Source organism: Megalobrama amblycephala, linkage group LG14 (genome assembly GCF_018812025.1).
Source record: "Megalobrama amblycephala isolate DHTTF-2021 linkage group LG14, ASM1881202v1, whole genome shotgun sequence".
In the NCBI taxonomy this organism is placed as follows: Eukaryota; Metazoa; Chordata; class Actinopteri; order Cypriniformes; family Xenocyprididae; genus Megalobrama; species Megalobrama amblycephala.
This window is the reverse complement of record NC_063057.1, coordinates 2,531,327-2,552,956: the sequence shown is the minus strand read 5'-3', so window position 1 is coordinate 2,552,956 and position 21,630 is coordinate 2,531,327. Positions and strand designations below refer to the sequence as shown.

Sequence of the window (21,630 nt, the reverse complement as noted above, 5' to 3'; positions counted from 1 at the left end):
TGTATAATAATTAAACACAAATTTTGAAAATTAAAATAAATAAATAAAATAAAATAAAATAAATGCAAGGTCATAAAAACAGCATGTATAATAATTATACAAAAATTTGGAAAAATAAAATAAATAAGTAAATAAATAAAAGATAAAAAAAAATGCAAGGTCATAAAAATGGCATGTATAATAATTATACACAAATTTTGAAAAATAAAATAAATAAATAAAATAAAATAAAATAAAATAATGCAAGGTCAAAAAAACGGCATGTATAATAATTATTATATTATAATTATAATCATATTATAAATAAAATAAAATAAAATAAATGCAAGGTCATAAAAACAGCATGTATAATAAGTATACAAAAATTTGGAAAAATAAAATAAATAAGTAAATAAATAAAAGATAAAAAATAAAATGCAAGATCATAAAAACGGCATGTATAATAATTATTATATTATAATTGTAATCATAAATAAAATAAAATAAAATAATAAATGCAAGGTCATAAAAACAATCTCTAATTATACAAAAATAAAATAAAATAAAATAAAATAAAATAAAATAAAATAAATGCAAGGTCATAAAAATAGCATGTATAATAATTATACAAAAATTTGGAAAAAATAAAATAAAAGACTCAAATAAAATAAAATCAAACAAAACTGTCTCAAATAAAATAAAACTGTCTTGAAAAAAAAATAAAATTAAAAAAAATTAAAAGTCTCAAATAAAATAAAATAAATAAATAAAATAAAATAAAATAAATGCAAGGTCATAAAAACAGCATGTATAATAATTATACAAAAATTTGGAAAAATAAAATAAATAAGTAAATAAATAAAAGATAAAAAAAAATGCAAGGTCATAAAAATGGCATGTATAATAATTATACACAAATTTTGAAAAATAAAATAAATAAATAAAATAAAATAAAATAATGCAAGGTCAAAAAAACGGCATGTATAATAATTATTATATTATAATTATAATCATATTATAAATAAAATAAAATAAAATAAAATAAATGCAAGGTCATAAAAACAGCATGTATAATAAGTATACAAAAATTTGGAAAAATAAAATAAATAAGTAAATAAATAAAAGATAAAAAATAAAATGCAAGATCATAAAAACGGCATGTATAATAATTATTATATTATAATTGTAATCATAAATAAAATAAAATAAAATAATAAATGCAAGGTCATAAAAACAATCTCTAATTATACAAAAATAAAATAAAATAAAATAAAATAAAATAAAATAAAATAAAATAAAATAAAATAAAATAAATGCAAGGTCATAAAAATAGCATGTATAATAATTATACAAAAATTTGGAAAAAATAAAATAAAAGACTCAAATAAAATAAAATCAAACAAAACTGTCTCAAATAAAATAAAACTGTCTTGAAAAAAAAATTTAATTAAAAAAAATTAAAAGTCTCAAATAAAATAAAATAAATTGCATATGAAACATCAAAACTTAAAAAACAAAACCAACAATTATGACAGAATAATGGGTAAAGTTTCAGCAAAGTTACTAATATAGCTTTTTTTGTTTGTTTTTTTTTAAATCAATTCACATTTGATAATACCTTCATTTTTTAAGTTTCACTCCTAGTCCTTCATAAAGTATAAATCACTGTAAATCACTGTATAAAATTTGTGTTTTGAGTACTATATATTTTTAAATGTGGAACAGAAGCACAAACATAAATTAATAATTGTCAATGTAATCGTACAATCATAAAAGCAATCAGTGTACAGTAAGAGAGCATTATAACGATATACTTACATCAATGTCCAGCTCCTCCGGTTTGTACAAGTAGGTGTTTTCTCTGTACTCTTCAGGACTCATCTGCTGAAATGAGAGGAAATGACGTAAGATATGATATGCATTATATAATATCATCCTAGAAAGTGTTAAACACCGCCCTAGACTGCTTCGAGACTGCTTTTTGCGCATTAAGCAATGGAGTAAGTGACATGAGTCTGTAAATAGATGATTTACAACTGCTCTACATGCAACTTACTCCTCAATATACTATCAAAAAAAGGTAAACAATAACTTAATACATACTGTAGCAAAAAGAGTTCATTTTTTATGTAGTTAACTTCAGTAAATCATGTAACAATTGCAGCCAGTACAATATAAACATGTGCAGTCAGTTTGGCAGCAGGGATCTTATATATATACAGTCACGCTGGATACAAAAGCACTGGGACTGACAACCAAACAATCCACAATAAACATGCAAACTCCATCCAAACAGTTCGGAGGAAGCAAATGGGAAAGTTTGATGGAAGTTTTCTATCGTATACAAACATAGACGTATGCAAAAAATGATTTGCTTCCTCAGTATTTTTGTCTTGTTTTCCTAAACATTCATAAATCAAAATATGTAAACTTGAGAAGCAAAATTATATCAGTCAATAAGTCTTGTTTTCTGACAAATGTATCAAAATGAATTGGATTTATGCTTAAAAATCTGCCAATTGGGTCAGAAAAAAAAACTTGCATGGCAGATATTTTTCTTCTTTTATTCTTAAACATTTAAAACAAGACTTAATCTCTTGCATTATTGCTTCGTAAGTAAAATGATCTTGATTTAGGAATGTTTGTACTAGAGAACAAGACAAAAATAGTGAGCAAGAAAATCATTTTTTGTATACACTCATTCACACTCATTCCAGCCGGATGAGTTTATGCAGATATGAATCATCTCATCACGGAAATAACGCTGTTTCAACACCATCTGGTGTGCTAAAAGCTGAAAGAATCACAAAACTGTTAAGAGCGCTCATGTCGTACACGTCCACAACATCTGCTACGGGACACGGGGACATACACGCACACACAAACAAAGAGTCTGGGTGCCAATTTAAAAGAAAGCTCGCAAGGAGTGAAGCAAGAGGCATGTTCTGTGTTAAATATAAATGGATTGTGCGTTTGGAGGGCGATGGAGGTTTCAGGAGGTCTGCCGCAGTAGCTGTTCCCTACAGGCCGTAGCGTTCGTGGGTCAGCCGTGCACCGCGATAATTACCGCCCCCCTCTGTCGGGTCTGTCAGCGCTTCAGTTAGTGTGACTAATGAAAACTAGAAAAAGCCGAGACTAAATCCGAAAGCCCGCACACGTCCGACTACAGGCCAGCAGGGATACGGGAACAGAGAGAGAGAGAGAGAGGAACTCCTGACACCTCCGCTGAGTGAAGACGCAGGGGAATCTCAGCTGGAGTCTCCAGGCGCTCCGACTAGGACTTTAAAGGATTTCTGAGATTTCACACCACTGTGAGAGGAAGCTGCTGTCGAAGTAAAATCTGAACATAAAGGGATAGATCACCCAAAAATGACAATTCTCTCATCACTTACTCACCCTCACGTCACCAATATATGGCCACGATGTTGTCAATTCACTTTTTAGGGTGCTTTTAGGGTGTGTTCACACTTGGCAGGACCCTGATGAGATTGCTCTGTTAGTGCGGTTCATTTGAATAAGTGTGAACACTGCCATCCGAACCCTGGTGCACAACAAACGTGGACAGAGACCCATGAAAAGGTCCGCTTTTAAACAAACTCTAGTGTGGTTTGACTGAAATATGAACGCAACGCGGACCAAAGACATGTAAACAAACCAAAATCAGGACATTATGTGACCCTAAAAAGGACAGAATGCTTAAGCATACCACCAAAAAAGACGATTTTGTTTTGTACATTTAGTTTCGGTGTTAAAAATGACAGTGTGAACGCTAAGTGAACCAGGACTAAATGTATCATTTTCTTTTTTGGTCCAGACCAAAAGAACCAAGACAACCGAAGTACAAATGTGATCACACCCTCACACCCAGGTTCGATTGATGTCAGAGTTTGGTTCGTTTGGATGATATGAACGCTGTTTTCCGAACTCGGATGCACCAGAGTCCGCATAAAAAGCGTGGTCTGGGGTACGGTTCACGTGAACTCCGAAAACACGAAGTGACCAGGTGTAAATAAATAAATAAATAAATAAATAATAAAACAAAACAAAAAATAAATGCAAGGTCATAAAAAAGGCATGACTAATAGTTATACAAAAATTTTGAAAAATAAAATAAATAAATGATAAAATAAAATAAATGCAAGGATATAAAAAAGGCATGACTAATAGTTATACAAAAATTCGGAAAAATAAAATAAATAAATAAATAAATAAAAGATAAAATAAAATAAATGCAAGGTCATAAAAAAGGCATGACTAATAGTTATACAAAAATTCGGAAAAATAAAATAAATAAATAAATAAATAAAAGATAAAATAAAATAAATGCAAGGTTATAAAAAAGGCATGACTAATAGCTATACAAAAATTTGGAAAAATAAAATAAATAAAAGATAAAATAAAATAAATGCAAGGTCATAAAAAATGCATGACTAATAGTTACAAAAATTCAGAAAAATAAAATAAATAAAAAGATGAAATAAAATAAATGCAAGGTCATAAAAAGGCATGACTAATAGTTATACAAAAATTTGGAAAAATAAAATAAATAAATGATAAAATAAAATAAATGCAAGGTCATAAAAACGGCATGTATAATTATTAAAAATAAAATAAAATAAAATAAAATAAAATAAAATAAAATAAAATAAATGCAAGGTCATAAAAACATAATAATAATTCCTTACATTTATATAGCGCTTTTCTGGGCACTCAAAGCGCTTTACATATTGAAGGGGGAATCTCCTCAACCACCACCAATGTGCAGCATCCACCTGGATGATGCGACAGCAGCCATATTGCGCCAGAACGCCCACCACACACCAGCTTATTGGTGGAGAGGAGACAAAGTGATGAAGCCAATCAGTGTATGGGGATGATTAGGAGGCCATGATGGACAGAGGCCAATGGGCAAGTTTGGCCAGGATGTCGGGGTTACACCCCTACTCTTTTCGAAGGACATCCTGGGATTTTTAATGACCACAGAGAGTCAGGACCTCAGTTTAACGTCTCATCCGAAGGACGGTGCTTTTTGACAGTATAGTGTCCCCATCACTATACTGGGGCATTAGGACCCACACAGACTACAGGGTGAGCGCCCCCTGCTGGCCTCACTAACACCTCTTCCAGCAGCAACCTAGTTTTCCCAGGAGGTCTCCCATCCAGGTACTAACCAGGCTCAGCCCTGCTTAGCTTCAGTGGGCAACCAGTCTTGGGCTACAGGGTGATATGGCTGCTGGCAAAAAACAGAATGTATAATAATTATACAAAAAAACTGGAAACACGTGAACTCCGAAAACACATGAAGTGACCAGGTGTAAACAGGCCCTTTCCTAAAAATATTAATTTAAGTTTATCTGAAGAAAGAAAGTCAAACTGTATACATTGGGGTGGTATTATGATGAGAGAATTTTCATTTTTGGGTGAACTATCCCTTTAAGTCGACTTACAAAGACAAATGAGACTCAAGATGCAGCCAAAATTAACATCCAGCATATAAACCTTACATAAGGAACTGCAACAAATACATGTCAAACAGTGAGAATAACAGTCTTTCGCAAATTGCAAGTCTTCTAATAATTTTTACTAGGGAAGTTGTCAATTTGTTGACATATTTGTGGAATATTCCTCACATTAAACTAGTAAAACGAATGCATAATGTACAAAATATGAATATATCTCATATATTTTTATGTACAAAATCTCATAGATGTGAGATCTCATTAAATCTCATATATGATGCTACGAGTGAAATAAATAATCTTAATAATCTCACTGTCACAAGGACAAAATATATAGTTTTTGCAAAATAACTATTGCAAAATACAATTCTACTGGCTGGTAAGAAATATTTACAGCCAGTAAAGTCTTAATTCACACTTTAAACGTTAAGCAATTTCAACTTTGACCCTGTATGCTGACTTTACGAAGCACTGCCATTAATTAGAAAGCAATCTGATTGACATCATTAGGTTGCTAATAAAACAAGATGGCAAGAGTTGTTATTTTTATGGCTTACTTTATGCTTTCTTGCTACTTCAGGCCTGTTCACATCAAGAATGATAATGTGTTTAATGCTTGAGCGCTTTAAAATTGCGTGGATTCTAATCGAATCTTAATGTTTCTTTATCGTTTTCAAAGTGATTCCAACGATATTGTTCCTCTGTATCATTATTGTTATAGCTATAATGTGTGGACTTCCCTGTTCTCACAGAATTAGAATAATTATTAAAACGTTACAGTTACAGTTATCATCCTTCATGTGAATGGCCCTTTAAACCTTGTTTACGTGACATTATCTGCACAGTTCTTTCCCTTTAGAGGTCAAAATAGTATGTGATGCCTTGATAAGAGGGCCTTTGGAGTCCAAACACACAAAAAAACCCACACTGGTCTCCACACACTCGAGATTGTGCTAATACATGAAAGCCGGCGTGATGGATGAAGCCATTGCTAATGAACGCGACATTAGCACGAGCAGCTGGTCAGGTAGCTGTGATTCGCACGGCTATGCGGTGTACGAAACGTTCAAGCCATGCCAATACCAGTTTGACTTTCAACAAGAAAACAACAACAACAACAACAACAACAAAAACCAATGGGATGTGCTGGAACGCAACCGACACAGGATGGGGCAGTGAGGGGGTGGAGCTTCAGCAAAGAGGCGGGGCCCATGACACGAAAGGGGAGGAGCATAACCATGTGTTCCAAGACCTTACTTGCTGGTACAGTTGCGGCCTTGGCGCCGAGTTCTCAATCATAGTGTGAATCATGAAGATTATTGGCTCATTCTCCTTCATCTAGTACGTGAGGAGGAGGAGGAGGAGGAGTAACAGCCGTTATCAAAGCACTGCAAGACACACGCTGTGTGTTTTAACAGCTTCTGACCCTGACAAATACCACAGGTCTGCTTTACTCATGCTTTTTTCTTGTTCACTGTTCCAGAATTATGACTGTGAGCACTTCAGTAATGCAATACAACGTTAAAAGACAATAAATGGTTTCGTCAAAGAAAGAGAAGAGCCCTTGCTGGATAATGTTGACCTTTTCAAAAACATAAATCATGGGAGACAAAAGCAGAATCCTTCCTCAACTTAAAACATCAAAATGTCCACCAAGATATGTTTTATCAAGAGATACGGTGTTCACTGGGATGTGCTTGATAATACGTAAAATATATATATATATATATATATATATATATATATATATATATATATATATATATATATATATATATATATATACACACACTGCGTTCCAAATTATTATGCAATTGACATATCAGTAAGATTTCAGTAGAATAAACATTCAGATTTTAGTTTTTCTAAGAAAATGTTTGTTTGTTTATTTATCCATGTCTTTTTAGATAACTGGTATCAATCTCAGACAAAATAATTTGCCAGGTCTATGGAAACCCTACTTAGAGGTTGTTTCACATTATTAAGCAAGTCACAGTTCTCATGCAATATGGGGAGGAAGAAAGATCTTTCTGAAGATGAAAAGCATGAAATGGTGCAGTGTTGTGCAAAAGGCATGAAAACAACTAATATTGTTTGAAACTGAATGGAGATTATCAAATTATCATAAGATTTGTGAGTGATTTAGAGCACAGCAGAACTCGGTCAGATAAAGGCTTATTAATGAAAGTTCCTGTCAAAAAAATTAATTGTATTAAAAGGGCAGCTATAAAAAAGCCAGTGTTGAGCAGCAAACAGGTATTTGAAGCTGCTGGAGTCTCAAGAAGCTCTCCATGCAGGCTGGCAGTTGTGCGTAAAGATGCATTTTAGACACCACTAACCAAACCTCACAAAGAGAAACATTTACAGTGGGTTTAGAAATACATTTTCAAACAGTTTTATTGCTGTGGTGTTTTTTTGCAGCATGGGATAGTGCATAGTGCATTGTATTTCAGAAGGCACTATCCTCCTTTTTATACCATAGCTGAAAATGGCCAGTTATGAGCTCCACATATCTTGCAAAAGTCATTTTAATACCCTCCATCTCACTTCCCAGTATTCCAGCCCAAATCATCACCCGCCAGCTCCCTGCTGACGTCGCAGTCTTGTTGGAACGTGGTGGCCATTCACCAACCATCCAGAAATCCATCCATTTAGACCATCCGTTGTAGTTCGGCATTAGTCAGTGAATAAAACTATTTAAAAATGAGTCTTCATGTATTTCTAGACCCACTGTTAATGTTTCTCTTTGTGAGGTTTGGTTAGTGGTGTCTAAAATGCATCTTTACGCACAACTGCCAGCCTGCATGGAGAGCTTCTTGAGACTCCAGCAGCTTCAAATACCTGTTTGCTGCTCAACACTGGCTTTTTTATAGCTGCCCTTTTAATACAATTAATTTTTTTGACAGGAACTTTCATTAATAAGCCTTTATCTGACCGAGTTCTGCTGTGCTCTAAATCACTCACAAATCTTATGATAATTTGATAATCTCCATTCAGTTTCAAACAATATTAGTTGTTTTCATGCCTTTTGCACAACACTGCACCATTTCATGCTTTTCATCTTCAGAAAGATCTTTCTTCCTCCCCATATTGCATGAGAACTGTGACTTGCTTAATAATGTGGAACAACCTCCAAGTAGGGTTTCCATAGATCTGGCAAATTATTTTGTCTGAGATTGATACAGTTATCTAAAAAGACATGGATAAATAAACAAACAAACATTTTCTTAGAAAAACTAAAATCTGAATGTTTATTGTACAGAAATCTTACTGATTTGTCTCTTGCATAATAATTTGGAACGCAGTGTAGAAATAAATAAGGGTGTGACGAGACAGTTAGCTCACGAGATGAGAACGAGACAAGATTTTTGCACAGTATTTTTAAGAAATCTTCAATGACGAAATGCATGACTTGAAATATAGTCTGCATTCAAAGTGAGACCAAATTTTGCTTCAAGCATGATACAGAAGAGATGGTTACAACTACACAACCCAGCCTGAGACAGCTTTCATTTTAGGAGATATTTGCATGCATCAGGGAGCTGCTTTCAAAATGTTGGGTATTGCTCGCGTTTTACTTTCGCTATTGCGCGTATTCTGTGAATAGAGGTGCTGAGCGTGCATTTGACAAAAGACATTTATCAGACGCTTTTAGGCTCTGTTGTGCAACGAATCCTCCGCCATGGTCTTGTCAGTCATCTCTCATCACGTGATCAGTGAACTCTGATTCCTGCTGCACTACGTACGACTCTGCAGCTCGTGTTGGATGAGCTGGATGGGATTGAAGCGACCGTTATCAAACTGAATTAAATGTTTTTTATTTCTATAAAAAGCAAAACGACAGTGGAGGCGTAATGTAAACGTAGCGGTGGCAATATCGAGAGACAGCTTTTCACCTTGAAAATCTCCTCACATTTCGTGGCACGAGATCTCGTCACACCCCTAGTATGCTGTGATGTATTAGTAGCATTTGTATAAAATACTGTAGTGTTGTTTTCTGAAAATACTTAATAAAAACAGAAGAATTATTCAACTACACCAAGCATAATGCTTTATGGTGTGAGTAGTTAATTCCCAAGTCCCAAGACTTGGTTATGCCTGTAAAGAAAAGATTAAATGTAATTCCTGAAGGGTTTTTAAAACAGAATGGTTACTGCTGTGATCTATTAGTTATATGAACAATCCAATACACACACAATAGGCTTCCATTGAGAATGGAAAAACTAAACAATACAAATGTTTTGTTTTTAAACTACAATCAAAAAGAATGAAATGACTCTGCAGTGAACTGCTATTTTAAGGGGCACCATCTGCATTCAACAGATGCAGAACATCTACAGAACAAAGAAACCGTAGCAGATGCACCGAGTCCCGACTGTAACTGTGAGCCGGAGAACAAAGAGAACGCTTGGGTTTGATCTGTGCTGTAATAAAAGTACAGTAGCCGGAAAAATAAGACAACGAGTGAGAGAAACAGGAAGTGAGAAACAGGAAAGGCCCTCACCTGGCTGTCCAAGTACATGAGATTCCTCTGTAGGTGATGGGAAAGGATTTCACTCTAGAGACGGCAAGAGAAAGAAGATGAGAGGAGAGCAGTGAGAAAACGAGAAACTTCAGGCTTCAGAGCAGGGGAAGTGCAACAGAGATGGTGCAAATAAATAAATAAATAAATAAAAACTGAAGAAGCCATTCGCTGCTGGCAAAGTCAACAACTGCGAGCTCCACTTTCTCCTGAAGTTCATCATGCACTTCTTCTATTAGCTAAATGAAGCAAGCCGAAGAGCAAATCAGACATAAGGTTCTTGCATATAAACGGGTCCACCAGAGGATAGCAAACAAACACACAACTTCTGCTGATCATGTTCCTCAAACTGCGTCAGATGCATGCAGCAGTCGCACGAAACATGATCAAAACCTACAGGATTGAAGGGATTTGCAAATGTTAGTGGAAAGGAGGGGATGTTTCTCCAAATAACACTTTACAAAAGGTCTCATCTGTTAACTTTAGTTAATGTATTAGCTAATATGAACTAACAATGAGCAATATTTTTTACAGCATTATTGTTACACTCTAAAGAGGGTTTTTGCAGCGAAGAACCAATTTTGTTTCCCCAAAGAACCTTTCAGTGAACAGTTCTAAATAGAACTGTTAAAAGAACATTTTAATAATCTAAAGAACCTTCTGAGCAATTAAAAAGGTTCCATGGTTGTTCTTCATGGAACCATCAATGCCAATAAATCCTAAAGGGGTCATGAACTGCGTTATTTTATTGTTTTATAATGTTTCCTGGGGTGCACTTATAATGTTAGTACGACTTTTACATTAAAAAATTGTCATAATTTATAAATAAAAGGCATTTTTCCTACCCTGATTTTAGCCTTCTGATTTGAATGCTCTGTTTTAAGGGGCGTGTCTGCTGTGAGACCACTGCTGTGATTGGCTGACAGCTTTGCATATGGAAATAGCTAAGTATTACCCTCTCATTATATTTAGATCGTGGCATGAAAGGTTGCAGTGATGATCATGTAGTTGATCACAGACATGTTGTTGAGCTCATGAAAGCAGTGATCTCGTCATTGCAACTCAATTTCTGCACACTAACGAATGCTTTCATCATAACTAACAGTGCAGACACAATGTAAATAAGAGATTCATTGATGGCGAGAGTCCAGAACCCTCGTGCTGTTTGATTGACAGCTCCAGCGATGATACAGGGAGCGTTCTTAGATTGCTTTCAATATATAATTTATGGCAGGGAAAGAGTTAATAAATGCTGTAGAAGTATTGTTCATTGTTAGTTGACGATAGCTAATGTAGTTAACTAATGTTAACAACCTTATTGTAAAGCACTAAATCTTGCATTGAAACTTATAGTACATTAGACATCAACCAATCCACAACAGCATGCGGAAGCAATGGGAAAACCACCAAACTAGGAAATGAAAAGGGCGAGGTGCCTGGGGTTTGGAAGGGTAAACTAACAAGCCCTTTACTCTGGGATGCACAGGCTAGCAACGCACGATCCACCGAGGCTGACCTTTGGGTTGGCGGCATCGAGGTTTAGCTGCATTAGCTGCGCGAGCGTGTGCTCACGGAGGCTGTTGAGCTCCGCCTGCTGCCGCCGCAGCTTGATGAGCAGCAGGGTCAGTTCCTCTGGCTGCAGCGGGCGACAGGAGCAGCGGTTAGTGTGGGCCGTGATGAAGTGGGTTACGTGGGGGGGGTGTTTGTGTTGAGTTGCATTTTTTGAATGTTTGCTGAATAGACTGACATAAACTTGTGATATCTAATCAACATGATTAACCAGCTCTGCCAGGTCCAGCTAAGTTGCATAAACCAGTTTAGTAACCATGAATGACCAGGTTCTGGCTAGAAACTAAGTGCAATTTAGTTTTTCCAGCTAAAATTTGCTTACTGTCACCCCCTTTTCGAGCATGGACATGAAAATGAACTATCCAAACCTAAATGGTTATAATTCAAGAATGCTTTGGAATATAGACATAAGTTAACATTACAAAAATTAAAGTTCCCATGAGATTTTGTTTAGGCGCTGTACCAAAAATATCCACTAGATGTCACCCACATTCAATTTTTAAAGCACTCTCCTGTAACAAATTTATACATTTCTATCAAATTATCACCTCTATCACAAAACAATGAGCCAATATGGAACCTTGAGACCTTTCCGACAATACGCGTTTTGTCAGAAAAAGTTTTATATATAAAATACTTCAAATAGAATTTGTAATATGAAACCTGACACCGCCCACTAGGGGAGGAGCCTGCTAAAATAATTTAGAGTACTGTTTCCATGGTAAACCAATGTCCGGTTAACACAGGGTGAATTTTGAGTTCATAAGCTTTCGAATGATACCTAATTTATGATGATTACTAAAATATGTGATTTAAAGAAATCTAGTGGGACGGTGACAGTTAAGGAGATAAGAAAGGAAAATCAAGCACAACAAAATTACTAAAAAAGGTAATTGAAAATATTAATAAATACTATAATAGTATACTGTAATAAAGTATAATGTTCAGGAAAGACTGGAATTAACTAGCTCTAACAGATCCAGCTAAGTTGCATAAACTTAAAATCCCAGGTTTATGCTAATTTGTCAATAGAAACTTGTTGTGCCAATCAATTAAGCGATGCTTGAAGAAAATAACCCTGGGTTATCTTATGTTTGTCATATCATCTTTGATTATAATAATTCAAATTAAAGTAGTAATATCATGAAAAACAAAGATCATAAAAACTTTCCAAGGGAGATGATCAAAATATTTAAGGTACTAAATTTAATTTCATGGACTATAGCAAAAGTCATTTTTACAACAGCTACCCAGTGATGATGAGTAAAACACATATGGAGGAGCTTTATTAATATTTCATCAAGTGACCGCAGGCTTTTTCATTAAAATGCTCCATCTCCCTGAAATCATATCACAGGCAATTTCTGCCAATTGTATTTTGTGTTAGTAAAATGAAAAAATAAAAAGCATAAGCTTAACAGGAAAAAGGCGGCTTTAGGCTGTCAAAACTTGAAACGTCAAGTAAGAGAATAATAATTATAGTTTTAAGAAGAGCTTATGGTATTAGAGCTTCTCTTGCGTGCTGCTGTCACAATAGACACACACACACACTCTCTCCTCTCTTTGTCAGAGGCATTTAATTCAACCTAAAGCATGGATAACCTACTCTTCTGCATTGAAACAAACAAACAGATGAGTCTGCACAAGGCTACTGGAGTGTATCTGAACATATTTGAATATCCGTTTAACTCGAACGTCAACATGAAATGCATTTGCAACCTGTTTTACTTTCATAACATGGCATATTTTCAGGTGAAGCAGATCAAGTCATATTTTGATGAAAGATCACAAACATTTTTTACCTTTGGAACGACGTGCACTTGATGAATCATGCACTATAAGACTAGGAGCATGTATTAAGAAAGTAAATCGATTTTTGTTGATTTAAAATAAGCAGCTTTAACCGCCGCACATAAAATATTCTGTCCAAAGCAGCCTAATTTGCAAGCCAAAGACAGAGAAGCCTCAACGAATCCTTAGTGGCTTGCAACTGAAAAATGCAAAGAGTTTGACAGGAAAGCAAAGTTCTGGATCTGCGAGTTACATCGTTTTTCAATGCACAGAGGAAGTGGTGGGTGGAGAAGAGGGAAAGCGTACCGTTTTGCCTTGCAGAGACTGTGCAGTGATGCTCTGTGCGGGAGGAACAGGCCTGCGTTCGGCAGGGTACGTATACTGACAGAGAAAGAGCAAAGCACAGCAATCATGACAATTGGAACGAACCGTTCTGGTGAAGAGTGCATTAAACCCTCAGCATTAAAAGAAACTTAAAGACTCTGTAATTTAATGTGAGCCGATAATCACCCGCTCGGCTCAGAAAAACGACAATTTTGTCATTACACAATCACTGAAAGACGTCTCTGTGCAAGATTCTGAGGTGAGAGACAGAAATAAATTCAGGGTTCCCACACCTTCAGACCAATACACTTCCATGTCTAACACAGTTGTATTATATATATATAAAAAAAAATAATAATAATATATATATATATATATATATATATATATATATATATATATATATATATATATATATATATATATATATATATATATATTTTTTTTTTTTTTTTCTTTTTTTTTTTTTTCACCAAAGCTTCAATTTTTTAACCAAAAATACAGTAAAAACTATAAAATTGTGAAATATTATTACAATTTAAAATAGCTGTTTTCTATGTGAATATATAGTAAAATGTAATTTATTTCTGTGATCAAAGCTGAATTTTCAGCATCATTACTCCAGTCTTCAGTGTCACATGATCCTTCAGAAATCCTAACATGATGAAGAAACATTTCTGATTAGCGATGTTGAAAACAGTTGTGCTGCTTCTTATTTTTGTGAAAACTGACATTTTGATGAATAGAAAGTTCAAAAGGATAACATTTATTTAAAATAGAAAAATTGATCAGTTGAATGCATCCTTACTAATAAGTGTTAACTCTTTTAAAAAAAGGAAAAAAAAAAAAAAATATATATATATATATATATATATATATATATATATATATATATATATATATAGATAGATAGATAGATAGATAGATAGTACAGAAAAGATCAATTAAAAATATTTTTTTATTTATCTATTTTTATATAGTACAAAAACAATCAAAGACTGGGAAAATGTTAAAATATTATCAAAAAAAATTGTACACCAAAAAAAAAAAAAAAATTATATATATATTATATATATAATTTTACAATTTAACATTTACCCAGTCTTTCCAAACTGTGGGAACCCTATATAACTCTTTACCTTAGAGAGGTGCGGTCGGTGGCGACGTTCAATAGTCACGTCCCCACGAAACACCGGTGAGGAAACTTCAGAGCGGGAATCTGGGTTTAGGGGCCGATTAGGGGAGAAGGTGTGGAAACCGGCCAGCGATCCGTGGGAAGGGGACGTGGGAATGGACTCGGCGATCTGCCCCATGGTTTTGGGGCTGGGCAGTGTCCCGTATCCGAGCCGGCTGTGAGCCTGCCTCTGCTGCCACTCGTACAGCTGCCACATGGTGTCGTCCCGTATGGAGCGGCGCTTCTCTGCCGTAGTGGGCTGCAGCGCCCGGTCGTACATGGACCCTGCGACGCTGCAGATGCTGTCCGGCCGCAGCATGTTGCGCGGGAGCGTGCGGTAGCCCTCGGGATAGCGCGGCACGATCTGCGCCCGGTGACTTGGCATATTCCTGGGCAACGTTTGGTAGGACGTAATGCTGGAAAGCAAAGAAAGTGGCGTCACAGAAAGGTCAATGATATACAGAACAACAACACTTCGAGCAATCCACTTGAATAAGAGAGTTTTATTATACAATCATGCTAATAAGGCCCGGCTTTGACTTTGTAATGATTTCCTGTTATGCTGCAGGTGATAATTAAAGGGGTCCTATTATGCTTTTTACATGTTCAACTCTTTATTGTTGCTGTTTGAGCATGTCTTGTGTCACAATATTCCTCATTTAAATAATTCCCACCAAAGGCATACACAAAATAAAGGGGCAGAGCCTGGTTGAGTTGGTTAGTAATGTGTTGAAACTGGCGCTTGACCAATCACAACACACTGCTCCAGCTGACCAATCAGAGCACATTGTGCTTTTCAGAAGGAGGGGCTTCATAGAGACAGGAACTAAACAAAGAGTTTCTGACAGACTGGGAAGAGAGGAGCTGCAACAATGGAGAATATGGGGAAAAACATGAAAACCTGTTCTTGTAGAGCCCAAAAACAACATCAAGACAGAAAGGTCATAATAGGTCCTCTTTAAACACTGACTCATTAGTATATGATAAAAAAGTTGTGCTTATACTCGTCACAGTGCTGCTAACACCACAAAAGCCTTCACCTTTCACTCCGGCTGATCATTAACCATCTCTAATTTTCACTTGTCACCTGCCGATCGCTCAGAAATAATTACAGCATACACACATCAGCAACAGGAAATGCAGGAAAACAGATGGGAAAGACGGAGAGTGTGCCAGTGGAGTTTCTGAAGACTAAGGGAGAGTTACGAGCACTACTCCTTTCCAGGAGCTGGTGAGTTCGACTTCGGTTCCCTTGGCATTTTTATAGGCACCATTAAAAAGTTTGGCTTGCACACCCTCGTACTGACAGAGTAGAAATCAATAAAGAGCTCCAAGTGCCAAAATGCACAATCACAAAAGTCGTGTCTCTATTTGCTGAACACGAGAAGCTCCAAACGATGTTGGCTGGATGCAGAAGACCAACTCAATTATTTAACACAGCATTAACCATCTAATATTTTCAACAGATAGTTTTACAGCAGGCATTTAACTTATTTAATTGAGCACGCAGCACTCCAGGAGAATTGATATATAATCACTAGGGGTGTGAGATTAAAATGTGATGAGATTTCTTGTCGAGGTGAAAAGCTGTCTTGTGATATTGACATGACGTATGAGGGTTAAGTCAGGATAGAATATTCCACTGCTACATTTACATTACGCCTCCACTATCTTTTTGCTTTTTTATAGAACTAAAAACCATTTAATTCAGTTGGATAACGGTCGCTTCAATCCCATCCAGCTCATCCGACACGAGCTGCAGAGTCATACGTAGTGCAGCAGGAATCAGAGTTCACTGATCACGTGATGAGAGTAAGTAACGAGATGACTGACGAGACCATGGCGGAGGATTTGTTGCACTATAGAGCCTAAAAGCGTCTGATAAAGGTCTGATCTTACAGAATGCACTCTCAGCACCATCGCTCCCTATTCACAGAGCATGCACGATCGCGAATTCGAAAGCGAAAGTAAAACGCGAGCACGCACTCAAACGCGATTTCAATACCATGCATTTTGAAAGCGGCTCCCTGATGCATGCAAATATCTCCCAATATGAAAGCTATCTTAGGCTGGGCTGTGAAAAAAGAAAAAATGCTTGAAGAAAAATTTGGTCTCTATTTGCACTTTGTATATTGAGAGAGTACTTTGATTATGGTTGCATTTATTTTTTGCACTCAAGACTAAGAGAAAACTTGGGTAAAGGAGTTCAGTTAGGAGGTCAAAAGATGTAGAAGCTCATAAATCATGTACAGTACAGCGATGTCTGAAGAGACTGAAATCATACAGGAGAGAAGACAGCTGAGTTTTTGTGGCAAAACCAAAAAACTCGAAAATATAAGAAAACAAATATTTAAAATATTAGAATATATGTAAAAATATTAATTGAAACATTCATTTATTTTAAAAAAAACTAAACGCAACATTTAAAACGAATATATTCTTTCCATATTTTTCAATATTTAAACTAAATAACCAAAAATTCAGTTAGCTGCATTAAAAAATAAATAAACAAACAGATCGCAGCATGAGATTACGCAATCTGCTGAGAGTTTGGAAAGAAAGTTTGTGATTGGACGAGACGTGCATATGCAAAGACCGACTGTCAAAAACGAGGCTGATGACATCCTAAACAAGCATTGCGATATGTGCACAAGTTGCAAAAATATTAAAGAGGACGGAGGCAGAGCAGAGACACGCTTCACCGATGCCTTTTGATAATCGGCATGAATCAGCATCTTAAATAACGCAAACACACGCCGCTGTTCTCCCTCCTCGCTTGCCTTCCTGCTCCTCTTCCTGCACTGACAGCAACTCTGATCCACTTTGAGACAAATTTTCGTGGTGCTTGAGCACAAAGCTCCATGACTTATTCATCTGAGGAGAGGAGGACGAGACAAGCAAAGCAAACACACGTCCTCCTACTCTGCAACTGCATGGCTAAACGGAGGATGGCACCTGACAGCAGTAGCTGCTCCCACATAACAAGCTTCCTCCTCTCGGCTCGGTCCAGGCCGGCGGAGTTACTGAAACCGGGCAGAGGTAAAAATATCTGTTCGGTCATGATAAAGAGCTCATGCCTGCAGACGCTGGAGTTTGTTGTAGACCGCATGTGTCAGGGGACCGAGAGTGGGAGAGAAAACACAGCGTTCTGATGCTCTCTGGCACTGCTGATGTTTCAGAGAGACAGACAGACAGAATGATGCATGAAACCAGTGTGTCTGTGTAGTTTCTGACAGACAGACGGAGGGTACAAAAATACAACTATATATGCACTCGCACAGTATTTTTTAAGTTTGTAAAGTGCATATTGTACAGCTTGTAAAGCAAGTATTGTGTTCAGTTGGAGAAATGCTCATTTAAATCAGTCATGACATGGATTTTTTTTTAAATTATTTTAATATGTTCCTTGAGGTTTACTTATGTTAAAGGGATAGTTCACCCAAAAATGAAAATGATCCCATTATAAACATTACATCCTAGGTGTATATGACTATCTTCTTTCAGACGAACACAACTGAAGTTTTAAAAAACTCTTCCAAGCTTTATAATGGAAGTGAATGGCGCTCCTCCAAAAAAGTGCATCCATCCATCATAAAAGTAATCCATACGGCTCCAGGGGGTTAATAAAGGCCTTCTGGGTTTTTATATGGAAAATATCAGGGCTCAACGCTAAGGATTTTTACTTGCTCCGCCAGAATTTTCACTGGCCCCACAACAAAAAATTAATAAAAGTAAAAGACAAGAAAATGGGCCTATAAAATAGCATAGTTATCATTTTCGTTGTCTTTGTTACTTTTAACCTCAATAAATAGGTTTATGACACCAAAAGCTATTAGATTAACTCACTTATATTTTAAATATTGTTAGACAAATAAACAGTAAGTAATAAAATAATAACAAATAATCAAATTACGAGTAATAGCACAAATAAATACAACAGAACAAACATATAAATTAAATAAATTGTGCTTTTCAAGTTTTTCATGTAGGTTTAAACTAGATTTTCAGGTACAGAATTTGTAATCTAATGTATAGCTAAATATATAACTATAGATAAAACTTTATTAAAGTTAATCAGTCAAGAGCAGTTACAGATGCATAAAAATGTTTTTAATGTTGAAAATATAAAACGTTAAATACTGTTACTTGAAATTAAACAAAAATAAAGACACTTTAAATGTGAAATTAAACCCGCCATCAGGTGGCAGCGAATCACTGTTAATGAGTGAGTCATTGAGATTCAACCGATTCATTCAAACGGCCGATTCATTCAGGAATTGTTGCTCAGAGACACAAAACAATTCTGTGGACTTTGGAACTATTTTCGTTGGCGAAATACAGCGAAACAGACAATTTGGTGTGTAAAATATGACACCAAAAGCTATTAGATTAACTCACTTATATTTTAAATATTGTTAGACAAATAAACAGTAAGTAATAAAATAATAACAAATAATCAAATTACGAGTAATAGCACAAATAAATACAACAGAACAAACATATAAATTAAATAAATTGTGCTTTTCAAGTTTTTCATGTAGGTTTAAACTAGATTTTCAGGTACAGAATTTGTAATCTAATGTATAGCTAAATATATAACTATAGATAAAACTTTATTAAAGTTAATCAGTCAAGAGCAGTTACAGATGCATAAAAATGTTTTTAATGTTGAAAATATAAAACGTTAAATACTGTTACTTGAAATTAAACAAAAATGAAGACACTTTAAATGTGAAATTAAACCCGCCATCAGGTGGCAGCGAATCACTGTTAATGAGTGAGTCATTGAGATTCAACCGATTCATTCAAACGGCCGATTCATTCAGGAATTGTTGCTCAGAGACACAAAACAATTCTGTGGACTTTGGAACTATTTTCGTTGGCGAAATACAGCGAAACAGACAATTTGGTGTGTAAAAAAGGCATTTTAATAGACTAAATCACGCAGTGAATGTGTGCATCTAAATATGCACGCGCACTAGTCTAACCTACTAGACTACGTCACGTAGTGCATGTGTGCACTCAATGGGTGTTTTTTTGTTTGCTTTTTGTAAAGTGAGGGACATAATCGATAATATCAGATCGCTAAATCTACAATTACGATATCATAGACGATATATATCGCACACCCTACAGCACTGGCCCGATTGGGCAAGTGACCTTTCCGTCTACTGTCCCGAGCGTCGTCCACACTGGCCCCGGGCCATCGGGCAGTCCTTATTGTCAAGTCCTGAATATCCATATTTAAAACATTATACAATACGCATGATGTGTTGACGAACATGGAAACGTAATTTTTGAAGTGGAGCTTAAGTTTGTTGCCCAGCCCTATTTCTTTGAACCGCGAGAGGCTTACTCTCACGTAAACTTACACTACTCCTACATCCTACGTCATGCGCAATTCGACTTGCGTAGGCTATATGCTGGAAGCTAGCTATTCTAGTTAATAAAGTTATAAATAAATATGGATATTTTTCTTTCAAAAATGCATCACTTCACTTCAGAAGGCATTTATTAACCCCCTGGAGTTGTATGGATATCTTTTATGATGGATTGATGTGCTTTTTTGGGCTTCAAAATCATGAGCGCCATTCACTACCATTATATAGCTAGAAAAAAGCCAGGATACTTTTTCCGATTGTGTTCGTCTGAAAGAAGATAGTCATATACACCTAGGATGGCTTGAGTGCGAGTAAATCATGGGATAATTTTCATTTTTGGGTGAACTATACCTTTAATAACATTTAAAAATAAATAAATAAATAAACAAATAAATAAATATATATGTGGGAAAACAATCATTTTCAACCTTCATTCTGACCCTCTTTTTGTCTTTTTAAGGGACGGCTTGTCAGTAAACGGCCACTGTTATGACTGGCTAACGTCATTGCATAGTATTTTGAAAAGATTATCCATATAAATCTCTCATTTTCAGACAAAGCATTATGAAACAATTTACTGTAGCTGCTGTCAGATCTGACTGAACTCTCCATTACACTGTGCCTCATTTACAAAATAATATGCTCCGAACAAACATATAGGGCCCTATTTTAACGATCTAAACGCAAAGTGTAAAGCGCGCGGCGCAGGTGCACTCAGGGCGTGTCCAAATCCACTTTTGCTATTTTAACGACGGAAAAATGGTCCGTGCGCCGGGGCGCATTTTTGAAATGGGTTGTCCCTATTCTCTTAATGAGTAATGGGCATAACGTTCAATAAACCAATCAGAGTGTCATCTCCCATTCCCTTTAAGAGCGAGATGCGCTCGCGCCATGGCGGATTGCTATTTACATGGCGTACACGCGATGAGTCAGTTAATATGTGTGTGTATTGGCACGATTGTTCAATTAATTAGCCAATTTCGTTCATCATTATAAGTAGTAATAGGCTGAATTGAAAATACGCAGCCCTATTCATCATTACATTTTTATATTTATGTAGCCTACACAATAATATTCTTTTACACTGTAATCCTTTTGTTTTTAATATTTGGCATGTTTGTGTGATGCTCATCCCTGTTTGTAATAAGCAAAGTCAACGCGCACTGTGGACGCGCCCAGAGGCGCAGTTTCTACCAATGCTCTCTAACAAAAAAATATTGCGCCATTGACTTTAGACCAGGTTTGAGTTGGTCTATGGCGCAGTCTATTTTCAGCGTCTTAAAATAGCAATGCGCCTGAACACACCTCTTTTTTAGACCAGCACGCCCATGGGCGCACTAACTGGCGCAAATGCATTTACTAATTTAAGGACGTGGCGCTGAACGGGAAAACGTGGACGGCGCTGGACGCAAACTAGCAAACACACTTGCG

The 21,630-nt window shown here is 35.8% G+C and overlaps 1 protein-coding gene and 1 pseudogene across 25 annotated transcripts in view; both read right to left on the bottom strand.

Moving 5' to 3' along the window:
* plekha5 (pleckstrin homology domain containing, family A member 5) overlaps nt 1-21,630 on the bottom strand; it is a 183,663-nt gene that overhangs the window by 11,468 nt on the left and 150,565 nt on the right. For 7 of the 25 annotated variants that reach the window (XM_048155904.1, XM_048155909.1, XM_048155905.1 and 4 more), the window contains 6 exons: nt 14,784-15,234; nt 13,627-13,701; nt 11,477-11,596; nt 9,943-9,996; nt 6,696-6,776; nt 1,798-1,863 (listed from right to left, as the gene is read on the bottom strand). In XM_048155904.1, the coding sequence (XP_048011861.1) occupies nt 1,798-1,863; nt 6,696-6,776; nt 9,943-9,996; nt 11,477-11,596; nt 13,627-13,701; nt 14,784-15,234 (847 nt within the window). The remainder of the gene's footprint in view (nt 1-1,797; nt 1,864-6,695; nt 6,777-9,942; nt 9,997-11,476; nt 11,597-13,626; nt 13,702-14,783; nt 15,235-21,630) is intronic. The other 18 variants (XM_048155916.1, XM_048155921.1, XM_048155928.1 and 15 more) reach the window with 9 other exon arrangements.
* Nucleotides 5,101-5,217, bottom strand: LOC125246486 (annotated as a pseudogene).